General features: G+C 37.3%; 1 protein-coding gene across 4 annotated transcripts in view; it reads left to right on the forward strand.

Annotated features, from left to right (window-relative positions):
• The window catches only part of EEA1 (early endosome antigen 1), a 67,719-nt gene extending 54,435 nt beyond the window's left edge, over positions 1 to 13,284 (forward strand). For all 4 annotated transcript variants that reach the window (XM_056511245.1, XM_056511255.1, XM_056511265.1 and 1 more), the window contains 7 exons: positions 219 to 404; positions 835 to 966; positions 2,699 to 2,884; positions 3,203 to 3,441; positions 4,877 to 4,997; positions 5,348 to 5,446; positions 6,501 to 13,284. In XM_056511245.1, coding sequence (XP_056367220.1) covers positions 219 to 404; positions 835 to 966; positions 2,699 to 2,884; positions 3,203 to 3,441; positions 4,877 to 4,997; positions 5,348 to 5,446; positions 6,501 to 6,623 — 1,086 coding nt within the window. In that variant the 3' untranslated portion in view covers positions 6,624 to 13,284. The remainder of the gene's footprint in view (positions 1 to 218; positions 405 to 834; positions 967 to 2,698; positions 2,885 to 3,202; positions 3,442 to 4,876; positions 4,998 to 5,347; positions 5,447 to 6,500) is intronic.
• The last annotated feature ends 603 nt before the right edge of the window (positions 13,285 to 13,887 follow it).

The raw sequence follows: 13,887 nt of genomic DNA on the forward strand, positions 1-13,887 counted from the left end.
AGTAATGTTTTGTTCCTGGAAATGAGGCTGGCATAGTTTCTTTTTACTTAGGGTAACCTTGTAAACGAGAAGTTTATTTAATTGTGCTCTGTCAACATTTGAAGCTAAATGTTGCATTCTAGGTAGCAATTTTGCTACTTGGAAAATGTTTAAGTGGGTTTTTAGTGTCTGAAACTTTTATACTGACAGATAACTTGCAGAACTCTTTTTGTAATTAGTCCACAGAAGAAAAACTTGCTCTTGCTCAAGAAGAATTAGTTTCCAGCAGGAATCGAATTGCTAGCAATAATCAACAGATTCAGGAACTGAAGAAAGCTAAGTCTACACTGGAGCAGGATGCATCAAAGAAAGAACAGCAGCTGGGTGAGAAGACCAAAATGCTACAAGATCTTCAGAATGACAGGGTAAATGCCTCTGCCTTTTGAAATCTCCAAACAGGAGATTTCACATCCACCCCATGCAGGCACCCTTTATTATTTTCTATTATGTCATTACACTGTTGTAGTGCGTAACAGTGACAGTTTTACTGAACCTCTGCTGAAAAGACTTAAAAAAGAGACACTTGTAGTGAGTTTGGTTCAGAGTATGCTGTTAATTTGTTCTCAACAGGTTTGTGGCTAGATAGGTGGGAAAATATTATTAGTTTTAAATCTAAAACTGCAATTATGCTGCTAGTTGCATTACAAACTGTGGATAGATATATGGCAGTTGTTTCCCCATAACTAAAAAGCCACCAAGTAGTTTTTGGGCCCTGGATGTTTTTTGATTGGTTGGGTTTTTTATTTTGTGAACTTGGAAGAGGTATCTTTTCTAGCACTTCTATTTCTCTTCAAGATTTTGAAAGAAAAATATTTGGCCAATGAAAAATGTAAAACAGCAGAACTCCAGGAAATAAGGAGTAGACTTGAAAAGGAAAGTGCCAAGCTGGGTGAAGATCTTAGAGCCTGCAAGCAAGAATTTGAGAAGGTACAGTAAGACAAACTAATTTTTTTTTCTTTTTGTGTTTGCTTATCTGATGAGAAATATGTGCCTACTCAGTAGATGTTATCTGGAATGGCTTTGCAAAGATGGTTACTGTAAATATTAGTATTATTAGGTAAGGGAACCAAAGCCCAGATCTTATTGAGCTTCCTCAGCAATGATGTCTTGGTTGGTGATGATCCTTGAGAGCCAGGTGGGCTGCATAACTAGTTTTAGCTTCAGGGTGGGTTGTATGTCCTGGCTTTTCTTCAGTTCTGCTCTAACTTCACTCTTCATACCCCTGCTTGACTATTCTGAAATGAAAAGCTGTCCAAAAAAGTCACAATGGTGAAATTTTCCAGATATTCTAAGCACATCTGGGACTTCTCAAGGATGCATGGTAGAGTTGAAACTCCCATAGTGTTGTTTCTTAAAATGTCTTAAAAAGTCACTGTTGGGGAAGCCTCATAAAAGGCAAATGTCAGGAGCCTCATAAACGACAAACTGTCTTCAAAATCATAACAATCAGTTGAGCTCTCTAAAGGGTAAAAATTGGGAGGCTTTAATGAAATAATTTAAGTCTTCAGTAAAACTGTTTCTTGTCTTCAGTCTACATATTCTGTTTTTTGGTCTCTATAAAAACTAACATTCCTAAAAGGCTGCAGTTTGTATTTTCCATAATGTACTATTAACAGTTATATTTGCATCTGTTAAGCACACTTGGTTTAAATTGCTGCACAAGTATAAATACAGGTACAATTTCCTATACACTAATAAAAAGAAAATAACATGATAACTTATGATCTTCAGATGTTCTTTTGTTCTCCATTATTTGGCAAATGGTCTGTAATTTTTAGGTATAAGTCTTTACTTTTTTTCTCTCAAGCACTCTGTGCTTGGGGAAAAGTATTCTAATTCTTGTTGTTCCTAAAATCTGTACTCTAAAGAATAAAATTTATAAAGATGTAAAAGGTGTGTGCACCATTATCAGCTTAATAATAATTTCTTCATCTCCCTACAGCCAATCAGACTGAAAGTCTGCTAAAGACTTAAATTCTGTTTCCCATCTCCTAGCAAGGAATGGATGTGTATATATGTTCTTTTCACTGTCCTTGGTTGGGTTTTAATTTGTATTGTGAATTTTGATTTATTTGATGGAATATGGTCCATCCCTATTTGTCTGTTAGTACCTATGTGCTTGGCTATGTAATTTTAAGGAAGATGATTTCTAGAAATTAAACTAACTATTCTACTTGAGTTCAGTTAAAAAAGAACAAGTAAAGCCATTATTTATATCATCCCACTTGCTTAAAACAGAGTAAGTTTTTATACTTTGAAGACTAATAGAAACCAAGTTTCTTCTATCAGCAGTTCTACATTGTCATTACAAAGTTTTTAACCTCATTATTGCAACCAGAGAACAATGTGAAGTAGATTTTAGAACAGTACGTAGAAAATGACAATGATGCATCTTTTCAAGGAATGGTAGAAAACATTTCAACAGATCTTCCTCTCTACTTTAGCAGAAACATGCATTAAAACTATGTTTAAAATTGAATGTTGGTTATAATATAAGTTTAAAAACTTTGATCATGAAAATTACAGATACTTTGCTCTAGTGATAAAGCTAAAAATTATTGCTGTCCTCTCCTAGGAAAGGATTACAGTATTTTTTAAATTTAAATCCATTTACTCTTTCAGTGTTGCTATTTTAACTTTGAACCCTGTATCCTAACAGGAGGTGACAAATCTCAAGGATGCAAATCAGCTATTGATTCAACAGAAATTAGAACTGCAGGGCAAAGTAGATAATGCTAATTCAACTCTGGAACAGGAGAAACAAAAACATCAAGCTGTCAAAGATCAGTTGAAAAAGAGAGAAGAGGAGCTGAAGAAAGAATGTGCTGAAATTGAAGCCAGACTGGTTAGTATGTTAGAGAGAATGAGATTGCTGTTTTGTGAACATGCCTTTGTATTCTTCCAGGGACAGAAAAGAAGCAATGGGTTGACTTTAGTTTCACTTTACATGAGTTTTTAAATGACAAGATCAAAAATCTTTGAGGCATTTAATGTAATTCAGAGGGGTTACAGGCTTGTCTAGTGTAGAGTATGTTGATTAAAAGTAGTGATTCTATTACAGTAAAATTCTTTGCCTCTGTTAAATTTAGGGAATAGGGAAAGAATGCTTGAAAGCTTGTTTTTTATTTTTCCATTGTTTTTTATTTTTCCATTGTTTTTATAGCACACAGAGAAAAAAGACAAAGAAGAAGAAAAACGGAAACATGAGGAAAAGGAGACCAAGCTCACCATGCAGGTCACAGCCCTGAATGAAAACCTGGCTACCATGAAAAAAGAGTGGCAAAGCAGTCAAAGACGAGTGAGTGAGCTGGAGAAACAGACAGATGATTTACGTGGGGACAATGCTGTCTTGGAAGCAACAGTCCAGAATAATCAGGATGAAAGGAGAGCATTGTTGGAAAGGTAAGCTGTGGTGATGATGATGTGGAAGTGTAGTTTGAGAAAATAAGTGAACTTGAGAATGAAAATTTATTTGAGTTGATTTGGAACTCCATATTCATGCTTTATTTAAGTTTGCATTTGTTCTTAGTGCCTGGGCTGTGGGTGAAGTTTCAAGAGTGCAGCCTTCTGTCATCCCTGCACATCTGCACAGCAAGAGGGTTTGGGAACCAATTGTGATCATTCTGTAGAAAATAAGGCAGGCTTATCAGGATCTTTACTTATCACCAATCCACAGCTCTGTGCTTGCTCTCAAAGACTAATGTCTATCTGTAAGAGCCTTCTAAATCCACTGATTCAGATTTAAATTCTCTGAGATTTCAGATATATAGGCTGTGGCTTCTCCTCTGTTGTGTCAACTTGTGAGGCCTGGCAGAGAGAACGTTTCTTACATGAGCTAACTGTCCTCCATCACTCTGAGGCTCCCATGCCTTCATTCAGTTCAAGTACATGCCCTAGTCATCCAGAAGCCTGGAAGAGACCCCTTAAGTAACATAGAATTTGCATGGGAACTCCTAGGTGTGCCCACTACTCTGTGTTAGGAGACTGAGTGTGTAATTGGATTAGATAGACTAAAGTTCACAAAGGAGGCATTTTATTCCTCCTGAAAACCCGCAGTCTTATTTTTTCCAGTCCTGCTGTTGTCTCTATGATATATTTAAGTCTTAGGTAAGCATAATGCTTTTCCTTCAGGCAGTAGGAGTCCTTGCAAGGCAGCAGGAACTACCTGAATGCAGTGATTTCCAGGGCAGAAGAAACATCTGTAAGACAGGAAGCTTTCTTTGTCCTTATTTCCTGAAGTGTTTGGTCAAGGCAGAGGGGAAAAATTTTGTTGGTACTCTCAGGCTTGGTGATTTGACTTTTGAGCAGTAGATCTTGGAAAAGGATGGGATCAATTCAAGCGAGATCCTCTTTCTTTGGCAATCCCTTGCTGTACTGTGTTGATTATATCCAGTTAGCTTGGCAGAAAAAAACCCTTTGAAATTTGCCTTTGAGCAGCTGACTGAATTTCAGCTGATGGGAGGTGGCCTTGATAGAAGAAAAAGGTTTCCTTTCTGTCTGACCTGATCTGCAGCAACTGGTTTGCAAGTGTGTCCTGTTGCACAGGGCTGTTTATCAGGGCTTGCTGTTGAGGGACTCTATTCAGCACTGTCCCTGTTTTGGGGTAAACTTACAGGTATTGATAAGCTGCAGATACCTAGGAGCAATGCCAGTATAATCTTTAACTGATTGTTACAGCAGAATGTTTTCCTAGTTAAGGCATCCAAGAACTTTTCAGAGCAAAGATTTTTTTGGCTAGATTTTATGTGGGTAACTTCTCAGTCTGACAACCGGCCCAAAGGACACAGTGTACATTTTCTTAAATGCTTTGAGCTGACTGTTTATTATTTTACCTCAGGTGTATAAAAAGTGAGGGAGAAATTGAAAAGCTTCAAGCCAAACTTGTAGAAATGAAGAAAAAGCTGGACAATACAACTGCTGCAATGCAGGAACTTGGCCGAGAAAACCAGTCATTGCAGGTATAATTTGATTTGAAGCTATTAAACCTGTTGATTCTCTGTTTGGGACCTTAGGAGAATTTCAAATTTGTGTCAGATTGATGGTGGGTTGCCTTTCTAAAGTGAATTAAGCTGTTATATTTGTGGTGTGTGAGGGCCATACTTCTGTCTGTGTGTTATTAAATCTGCTTATAGTTTTGAAGCTTGGAAGGTTTTCCCTCTGAACAAACATAAGCCCTATGTATCATGGCAAAATCGGTGCTTTTATTTTGCAATGGGTAGTACATGCTGTGGAAATAGAGAATGTTAGAAGCAATTAGACATGCATTTTCTGAAAAGCCTGATGCTTTTTTTTTATGTCTTCTGTATAGATCAAACACACACAAGCTCTCAACAGGAAGTGGGCAGAAGACAATGAGGTACAGAATTGTATGGCCTGTGGAAAAGGCTTTTCGGTGACAGTAAGAAGGGTAGGTATCTACTCTGTCTATGGGGATTTTCTGTTTTTATTGTTTTCAAACTCTTAGATGGGATACAGACTTCAGAAAATGACCTGAATAGTGCTGTGATTCTCAAGACATCTCAGACAGTTATTGTTTGAAGTGCCTTAACTTATTAAAAATAAGGGCTGTGGAGTTTATTCATTATTCTTTTTCCATTTTAACAGCACCAGTTTATAAACAGTATTAAAATGCTTCAATCCCCTAATCGAGCAGGCAAAATTACACTGTTGTAACCATATTTACAGAAAATGTATTTATAACCAATCTGAAATAGATTTATGGATATAAAAGGAATGTAAATTGGTTGAGATCAGGTATGTGTGAAAATATGAGGCACCACTATGACCTGGTGCTTTGTGACTGTGCATTTGTAAACATGGAACAGAAGAAACAACTGGATGTGTTTTAGGTCTGTAGTGAGACCTTGCTTGGAAAACTGCTGTGGTCAGCTAAGATGGTAGCATCAATTGGTAGGGTCTGCCCTTCATCCAGAGATGAGCACCCCTCCAACAAGTGACTTAGGAATGAAGTAGATGAGGGATATTTGTGAGGTTCATTTTTGCAGAGCTTCCTGATATAGTCTTAGGTGATTCCCCCTGGCCTGCACTGTTCTGGTGATGTTCTTTGGGTAGTCTTTGAAGAAAGGCTGCTGGATCCTTTGATTCAAGGATGCTTCTCAATGTGAAAGCAGGTAATTACATATAAGAAGAATGTATTTCATGTGATCGGAAAAAGTCCAAGGGAACAAATTCAAGAGGAGGATGAACTTAACCATCTATTTTCTGAAACTGGTATATTCTCTTGACTCAGTGAAGCACTTCTGAATCTTTTACTCATATACACTTTAGAAGGGATTTACTCAAATTACCTTCTCTATGCTATGTAATTGCCAATTAAAAATTAAGACTAATTTTTGAAACATGAGAGTTGATTTGGCTGTGAGTTGACATGATAGTGATCTCTATTAGTGATCACTGCTCTGCCACTGATGTTCAGTATGTATGTTTCTTCTCTTTTGCAGCATCACTGTAGACAGTGTGGAAATATCTTTTGTGCTGAATGCTCAGCAAAGAATGCCTTAACTCCTTCTTCCAAGAAGCCTGTCCGAGTCTGTGATACTTGCTTTAATGACTTGCAAGGATAACTGGCTATCGTGAGTGACAAAGAAATGTTACACTAAAATTTACTATTTCTGTTGATGCACTTCATTCTGCACTCAGACTACTATTCAGTTTGGACAATGATTGTAACACTTGGCAAAAATCTAGTATATTTTAAAATGTTTATTGATACCAAGCGAAACTATTGTATTTTTTGTGAGACATGGGCTCAGATCATCCATAGCTTACTGACATTAATCATGGAAAGAGCTTCTATGTCTAGATTAGAAATATCCAGTTATTTGTAAATAAAGTTTAAACAGAGGAGTAACAATGTATTTTTTTATCTTTTATTTTTTTGTTCAAGAGAAACAGCATTTATGTGATATTGAAGTTTATTCTTGTTTCCTTCAAAGAAAAAGGAAGATGCTAAAACTTGTGAGGATTTTATGTATCAAATGTTGCTGTAAAAACAACTAATTGTTGCATTTGATTGCATATCTGATGGTCTTTTAACCGCCTGTGATTTTGGTTTTTTCCTATCTCTCTGGTTCTTGCATTTTTCTCTCTAAAGTTTGAACTCCACAGTGAGGGTAATGGCTGGATTCAACTTCAACTCAGTTTTATTTGCCCACTTGTAAATCAGAAATATCATCACCCAAATCCTTATCCAATACAGCACTTGGGTGCTAGAACATCTTTCTACATACTACATTGCAGAGCTGGTGTGTGAGTGCATCTGTCTCTGTGAGAGAGTATGTGTGAATGATGAGACAAAATTTATCTGGCATTGTAGCAATATTATGTGATATATTATAATATTTCATTCACTTTTACAAATTTGGTTGACACATTTTAATATTCAAGAAATCCTTACATGTGGGTTTTAAAAAGCAAACCAACAATGCTGGTAGAAGCCTGTAGTACATCTCTGTCCCTGCCCATACTCTGAAAGCACTGAGAGATCACTGCAGTTCTAAGGGACATCCAGACCTTCCAAGCCAGGTATCCAACTAAGAAAAACTATTTTTTGAGACAACTTTAGTTTTTTCTGGCCTTCTATCCATTCCCCACTCTTTTGGGGGAAGAAACTGAACTCCTGCTACACCTAACAAACCTCACTTTTCCATTACTCCATCTGACCCCCATTACCAGGGGCTCTGAAGTGTTATGTTAATTATGTGATTTAGTCTGCTCTGAATGGAAAACTGGCTTTGTTATAAGCCAAACAGCTCCAACTAAGAGGCCAATATATATGACTAGAAATATTTATTCATGTTTTCTGTACTGGGAACAGAAGTTTCTTGTAGAGTTCATGTAGGCTCCAGACTTCTTTTTTCTTGTGGTTTTGTTTGAATGTCTTCATTTAGGCTTACCTGTCTCTAACTTTTCTTTCCTTTGTATCTGGTATTTCAAAACCATTAAGATTATTTCTTCTAAGCAGGGGTTGTGCCTTCCAATATTTAGGAATTTTTTGTCTTAAATACCCTAATAAATTGTCCACCCCTCAAGTGCTTCAGTATCTTACCAAATTTTGCCAGCTGTTGAGGGAAAAAGGTTTTGTCCTGAACTCCTCTACTTCTTTCCTGAGGCAAGGAATCAAATTCTGTCACAATGACGGTAGCTTAATCATCATTAGGAAGATTTGTTTGCTTTTATCTAGTTGCAGCTTTATATGTGAATGAAGAAGTGTCTCCTTTATAAAAAAAGTTTTGTCTTGATTGACTGTCAAGTGAAGAAACTTCATCCCTCTACTCCAGAAGAAGTGATCTATGTTTCATTTACCCTTTAACTTACCCAGCAAGTTCTGCATTTGCACTGTCAAGGAGTTTTCTTAAAATTCAGTTCTTATTTCCCAAAAGCCAACTTATGTAACTTGTTCTTATCACTGTAAAAGGGTTTGGGTTACAACTGTGGTTCATACAAAACACTGACCTGTTTTTCTGGTTTGAGCTTGGGAGTTGCTTGGTCAAAAAAAAACGTGCTACAGCAATTCCATATGAACAGAGCCTCTGGACTCCTGTTTTCTCCTCATCAGTGTAACTGTTTGGCACAAGAATCTTTTGAATAGAAGATATGAACAGAATCTCTGCCTCTGGGAATTTTTTTTTTCTATTTATTTATTTACTGAGAGAAACCAGAAAAATTTTTTTAGAGTCTGTCTGAATTTAGAAATGTGGGAAAGGTAGAGATGGGACAGTCATGCTCCAGCCTAGATGCATTCTGCCCTTTTGTGTAACACACAAGAGCCTTGTGCAGTTCTTAGGGTGAAGGACAGTCACATGGAAAAGGAGGGATTTTTAGAGAGAAGGGAGAAACTTCCCACAGCTGCCGAAGATCAAAACACGAGACAGGGAAAGATGGAGATCTTTCAGGGGAGCTGGGAAAGTGGTTAGAGGATTCAGTTGTGTTTAGGTGTTTTGCTTTTGATTGGGAATTTGATGGAGATCTTTCAGGGGAGCTAGGAAAGTGGTTAGAGGATTTAATTGTGTTTAGGTGTTTTGCTTTTGATTGGGAATGTGTGAAAGCTCAGGAGAGACTTCTGGAGTGGTAGAAGCTCTGGAAGGGTTGTTCTTAATTCAGCCTTTTGGGATGCCATTGTGTAAAGACAAACAGAGTCACCTTTCTCAGCAGTTGACTGCACATCACACCTTGGTGTGCAGCTCTTCAGCTTCAGGGGTAAAACCAGCTTGATTTTTGAAAGTTGCTTTTTGCTGGCCCGTTTATATAACCAGCTTTTTGAAGGGAATGGAAATGCTTTTTGAAGAAAGCATTTATAGAAAGAAGGATTGTTAAAATCTTGATGAACAGTGTGGTAGAAACTTTCATGCTTGAGCTTTGATTCTGCAGCAATAGGTCATGATTTCTACAGCTTTCCACTGGAGTGAATTTATGACTCCATTGCTGAGTCTTAGGCTCCTTCTTTTGTACTTGTAATTCTTAGTTCTGGTCTGTATTTGTGGACAAGTTGATGGTATACTGACTATAAATAATTGGCTTCACTGCCAGGTTGGAAGCTGTATTCAAGCTCAAGAAGATATGCCATAATAAGGGAAACTGGAAGGTGCAATGCTGTGTATTTACAAATATGCTTGCAGAGTCTGACTGTTTTGATCAGCATGTTTCAGTAGGAATGTGGGCTTTTTGTTCCACTGCCTTAAAATCTAGCAGGAAAACCAAGTGAAAAACCTGGTGGCTTTTACCACAGTAAAATGAATGATTCCAGGCAAAACAGTTTAATTCAATGATTTTTCAGACTGCAGACACAGGAACAGAGGGGAAAACTAGTTAAATGGCAGAAGAGACTGAGTCTTGGAACTGGAGGATGTACAGTGATGAGTTTTCACAGCCCCTAGCAATAGGCAGATTGCTCTGATTCACTGAGGAGCAGCCATTATAGTGGAAGAGGTGAAAATAATGACAAAACCAGCACTCAAACCAGTAGGTTTGTGAGATCCTCAGGCAGCCTTTGGGTACTAGATATTACTATGGCATCAGGAATGGTACAGTGAAGTGTGGGCTTTGTTCTTGAAACTGTCCCATCTGCAGGATACTCTATCTGCATTCAGAGTTGCTGTGAGAGCAGAATGTGAGAGACCAGCTGCTTCATGGGCAGAGACTGTGGAAGCTTTTGTAAATGTGTAAAGGACAGTCTTACTAAGGGTGGGGAGAGGTTCTTTTAACTTCCTGGAGACAACACCTCTCTTCCCAATCAAAGACCCACAGTCCCTTGCATTTTTGCCCCATAAATGCCAAATCCAGCTGTTCCACTCTGGCCTCATGTGAGCAGTACATCATACTGGAGACAGGTAGCATTGCAGGCTGTCGATCTTAGCTGGCTCTCCTTCACTGTTGTTTATTTCTTCTCCCCATGTACTCCCTAATGTAATCTTCCCCCTTCTGCAAAAGTTGAATGAAGAGGATAAAAGTAATGAGTCACAGTAGGAAAAGTTGCTGTCTGGAGATGAAGAGACAAAAGGAATTTTCTGCTTCAGCTTCCAACAGAGGCAAGAGGTTTAGTAGGATCTCATTTTTTCAGCTGGCTTCACTGTCTGGCACAAGAGTCCAAATGAAATGAGGTGGAAATGTGGGTTCTTGCCTCTGTTTTTGGAAGGTGTCAAGTAACCAAGTTGCCATGGAGTGTGGAGCACAAAGCACACAAGAACGATGAGTAACTACTTTTGTTGGCTTTGGGACCATTAGGATTGTTTGTGAATCCTCACTGGAAAAGCATTCTTATTAATGAAGAAAGAAGGGATTTGGGAGCAGAAGCATGAAGTAACCTCTCTATGTTTGTATTACATGAGCCAGAACAATTGAGCTTCTCATGCTAGATGTAAGAGAAATTACATTCATAAAGGTACCTGGAAAACTCAGCTGCTTTTCTGGATTGTTAAGTGTCAGTTAACCATGGAGTGGGAGCAAATGCTTGCAAAACTTAAAAAAGTTATGGCCAGTACTCAGTGATGGACAGGAAAATGCTGGAGCTGAAGTTCAAATAGAATCTAAACTATGCCAAGAAGAATGATTTAATGATTTGAGCATGTTGAAACTGATAAATTACTCTTCCAGTTACCACCCCTTCTGCTCTCCTATTCTCAGAGAACTACGAAACAACACTGTCATTTGCACTGTGCACTTTTTGCTGTCTAAGAGAATCCAGAGTAAGTGAAATGGCATCATGTGCATTGCATGTGTTAGCTGTAGTCATTGGACAGCAGATTTATAATCAGCTGGATTTTTCACTGTATACATTTGGCCCTAAGGAGAATTGCACTCACAGTTCCTTTGACCAAAAAACACAATTGCCATCTGAGAGCATGTATAACAAAACCATGTTCATCACACACATGTCTTTGTAGAACTTAATTTTATGATTATAAAATGAGGAAAAAAATAATTTTATGTATTTGCAAGGATCTTACCAGTTGTCCATTTCTTTAGTTTTGAAGTCTTTACCTCAGCATCCCTTTTAGAATAAGTTTAAAATTGTTGTCCAAACACAGCATCTCCAAAAGCACTAATTGATGTACTTTTTAAAACCAGCTATAATTGCATGTAAGTCCTGCCACAGAAATGTGGTTTCTGATGTATTTCTTCTGTTTCTTTTTAAAGGGACACTGAATAAAAAAGTTTGTGTCTTTAGAGAGAATATTAGATACCACTTAAGTTCACAGTAATGAAGAGTGTAAGTACTAGGTAATGTATAAATTCTGCCTATTGTCTGTAGCTCTCCACATACTACCACTCACTCTGCAGTGGATAGAGAATTTAGAGATTGATGAAGCCCTACTACCCCTTTGGATCAATGTTGAATGAAAGCAGGAACCTGGAAAGCATATTTTCTCTCTCTCTGTGACTGAAACTTAACACTAAACCCAAATTTGTCTGTATTTCCTGCTTTTTTTTTTTTTTTGTAAGGAGAGCTGGGAAAGGATGTTCATTGTTATATATCAACAGGTCAGTGCTGGCAGGTCCAGGCTACTGCTGTTGGCTTTATGGCAAAGTCCTCCATTGTGTCACGCTGGAGTTTGATTCCTGGCACAAAAGGGATGTTTGAAAGGATGTCTCACTAGGTTAGCAAACACCACAACTTTTTATAGTATTATGTCCAAAATGCTGCTTGTATAGAAGTACTCACTTTTGTAAGAAAAGAAAAAAAGTCACAAAAATAAAGTCACACCCCCCGCTCCCCCGTTTGATGCCATTACATAAGATTTAATTTAAGCTACCTCTCAATGTGAAATTCAAAGATTAGGTAAGTCTAATAAGGTTTTCTCACTGTTATGTAAAAATTATAGTGAATGCCAAAATTGCAAAAGTTTATCACCAAAAAGGAAAAGAGTTAAGTATTTTTTTTATGTGTATTTGAAAATATCCAACAGTTTCAAGTTATTATAAATTCTTTTAACTTCTGTAGTGTCAACCTTGCAAACACTAGCTGCTGGCCAGGAAATAAATTATAACCACAAGCTTTCATAATTATGGTCTGCTGGGTAAAACCAATTTTGTATGGAGCTTTGTTGTTTGGTTTCAGATAGTCTCAGTCACCAAATATACCATTCATTTGGTCGTGGTTTTTTTCTTCAGTGCTCGAGATGTGAACTTGATGAATGGTGTTCTGTAATGGATGTGTGCCACAAATTACATGGTCTCATTTGCCTCTTTTCTGACTTTTAATGATCAGTTTATTATTGCAGATGTGAATATTGTTCATACAGCTTAATTTCTGTATAATTGTATAAAATATAAATGGAAGAAAATATAAGTTTTTACTTGGTATTTAGAAGTAATGTATTATAAAAGACTTATGTTGCAGTTTTACTTACAGAGTACTGTATTTCTAAACTGGATCATACCATCTTGGTAGGTGTAGATAGATTTTTTGCATGAGTCTGTTTTGTTTTTATTTCTTCTTGATTGAAGTTTTAGTCTCTTAAGTTCTATTTTCAGTGTTTGTGTTTACTACTTGTGATCATGTAGTTGTGCCTTACATTGTGAAAGAATTTAGTCCAGTGTCCACTGTAATTCTTAAACTCTGTGATCTGGAAGGTGGCTGTGGATTTGAATGGGAAGGTGACACCATGCATCAATGAGTTCTGTATAAATTATGATGAATTGTTGCTGAAATGTCATTTTTGTTTTCTAATCTGTTAAAGGAATGGTTATTATTAATAATAATAAAAAAATTAGACCTTTCTAATAGACCAGGTTATGTCATTCAAAACTACCTCGCCCCATTTCAGACAGCAAAGCTACTTTGAAATGGTAGATATATAGTTTTACAAATGAACTGTAGGGAAGTCACACATGTAAGAACAAGCTAAATGTTCCATTTTCTTAAGAGTTGCAGGGAGCTGCAACAAAGGCTTTCACATTCCTGAGGACAGGTAAGTGCATACATGCATATACATATATACACATGCTCAGTATTAATGCAAAAAACATCTTGTGATATTACAGGTAAGTGGGTAGAGACACACAAATATCAGGAGCTATGGCTATACAATTCTAATTTAATGAAATTTATTAATATACTTTGAATCATGCAATAACCCTTCTAAACTTCTCTGGTGGATGAGTTGTCCTTACCAACACAGGGGTTTTTTTCCCTGTCATACTTTCTAGGAAAAGACAAGCAGTATTAAAACTTCCCTGGGTGACAAGAGCCTTCCCTAGGAGAAACAGAGTGTCTAGGAGCAATATATTTGTTGCATGGTTCATTCCCCTCCTCCAGTTTATTCCCACATGGTGTGGTCTATGCACCATTCTTCTGTCAAGCCAGAAATTCAAGAGACCTAAGGCATT

This window comes from Oenanthe melanoleuca, chromosome 1A, assembly GCF_029582105.1.
Source record: "Oenanthe melanoleuca isolate GR-GAL-2019-014 chromosome 1A, OMel1.0, whole genome shotgun sequence".
NCBI classification, from domain to species: Eukaryota; Metazoa; Chordata; class Aves; order Passeriformes; family Muscicapidae; genus Oenanthe; species Oenanthe melanoleuca.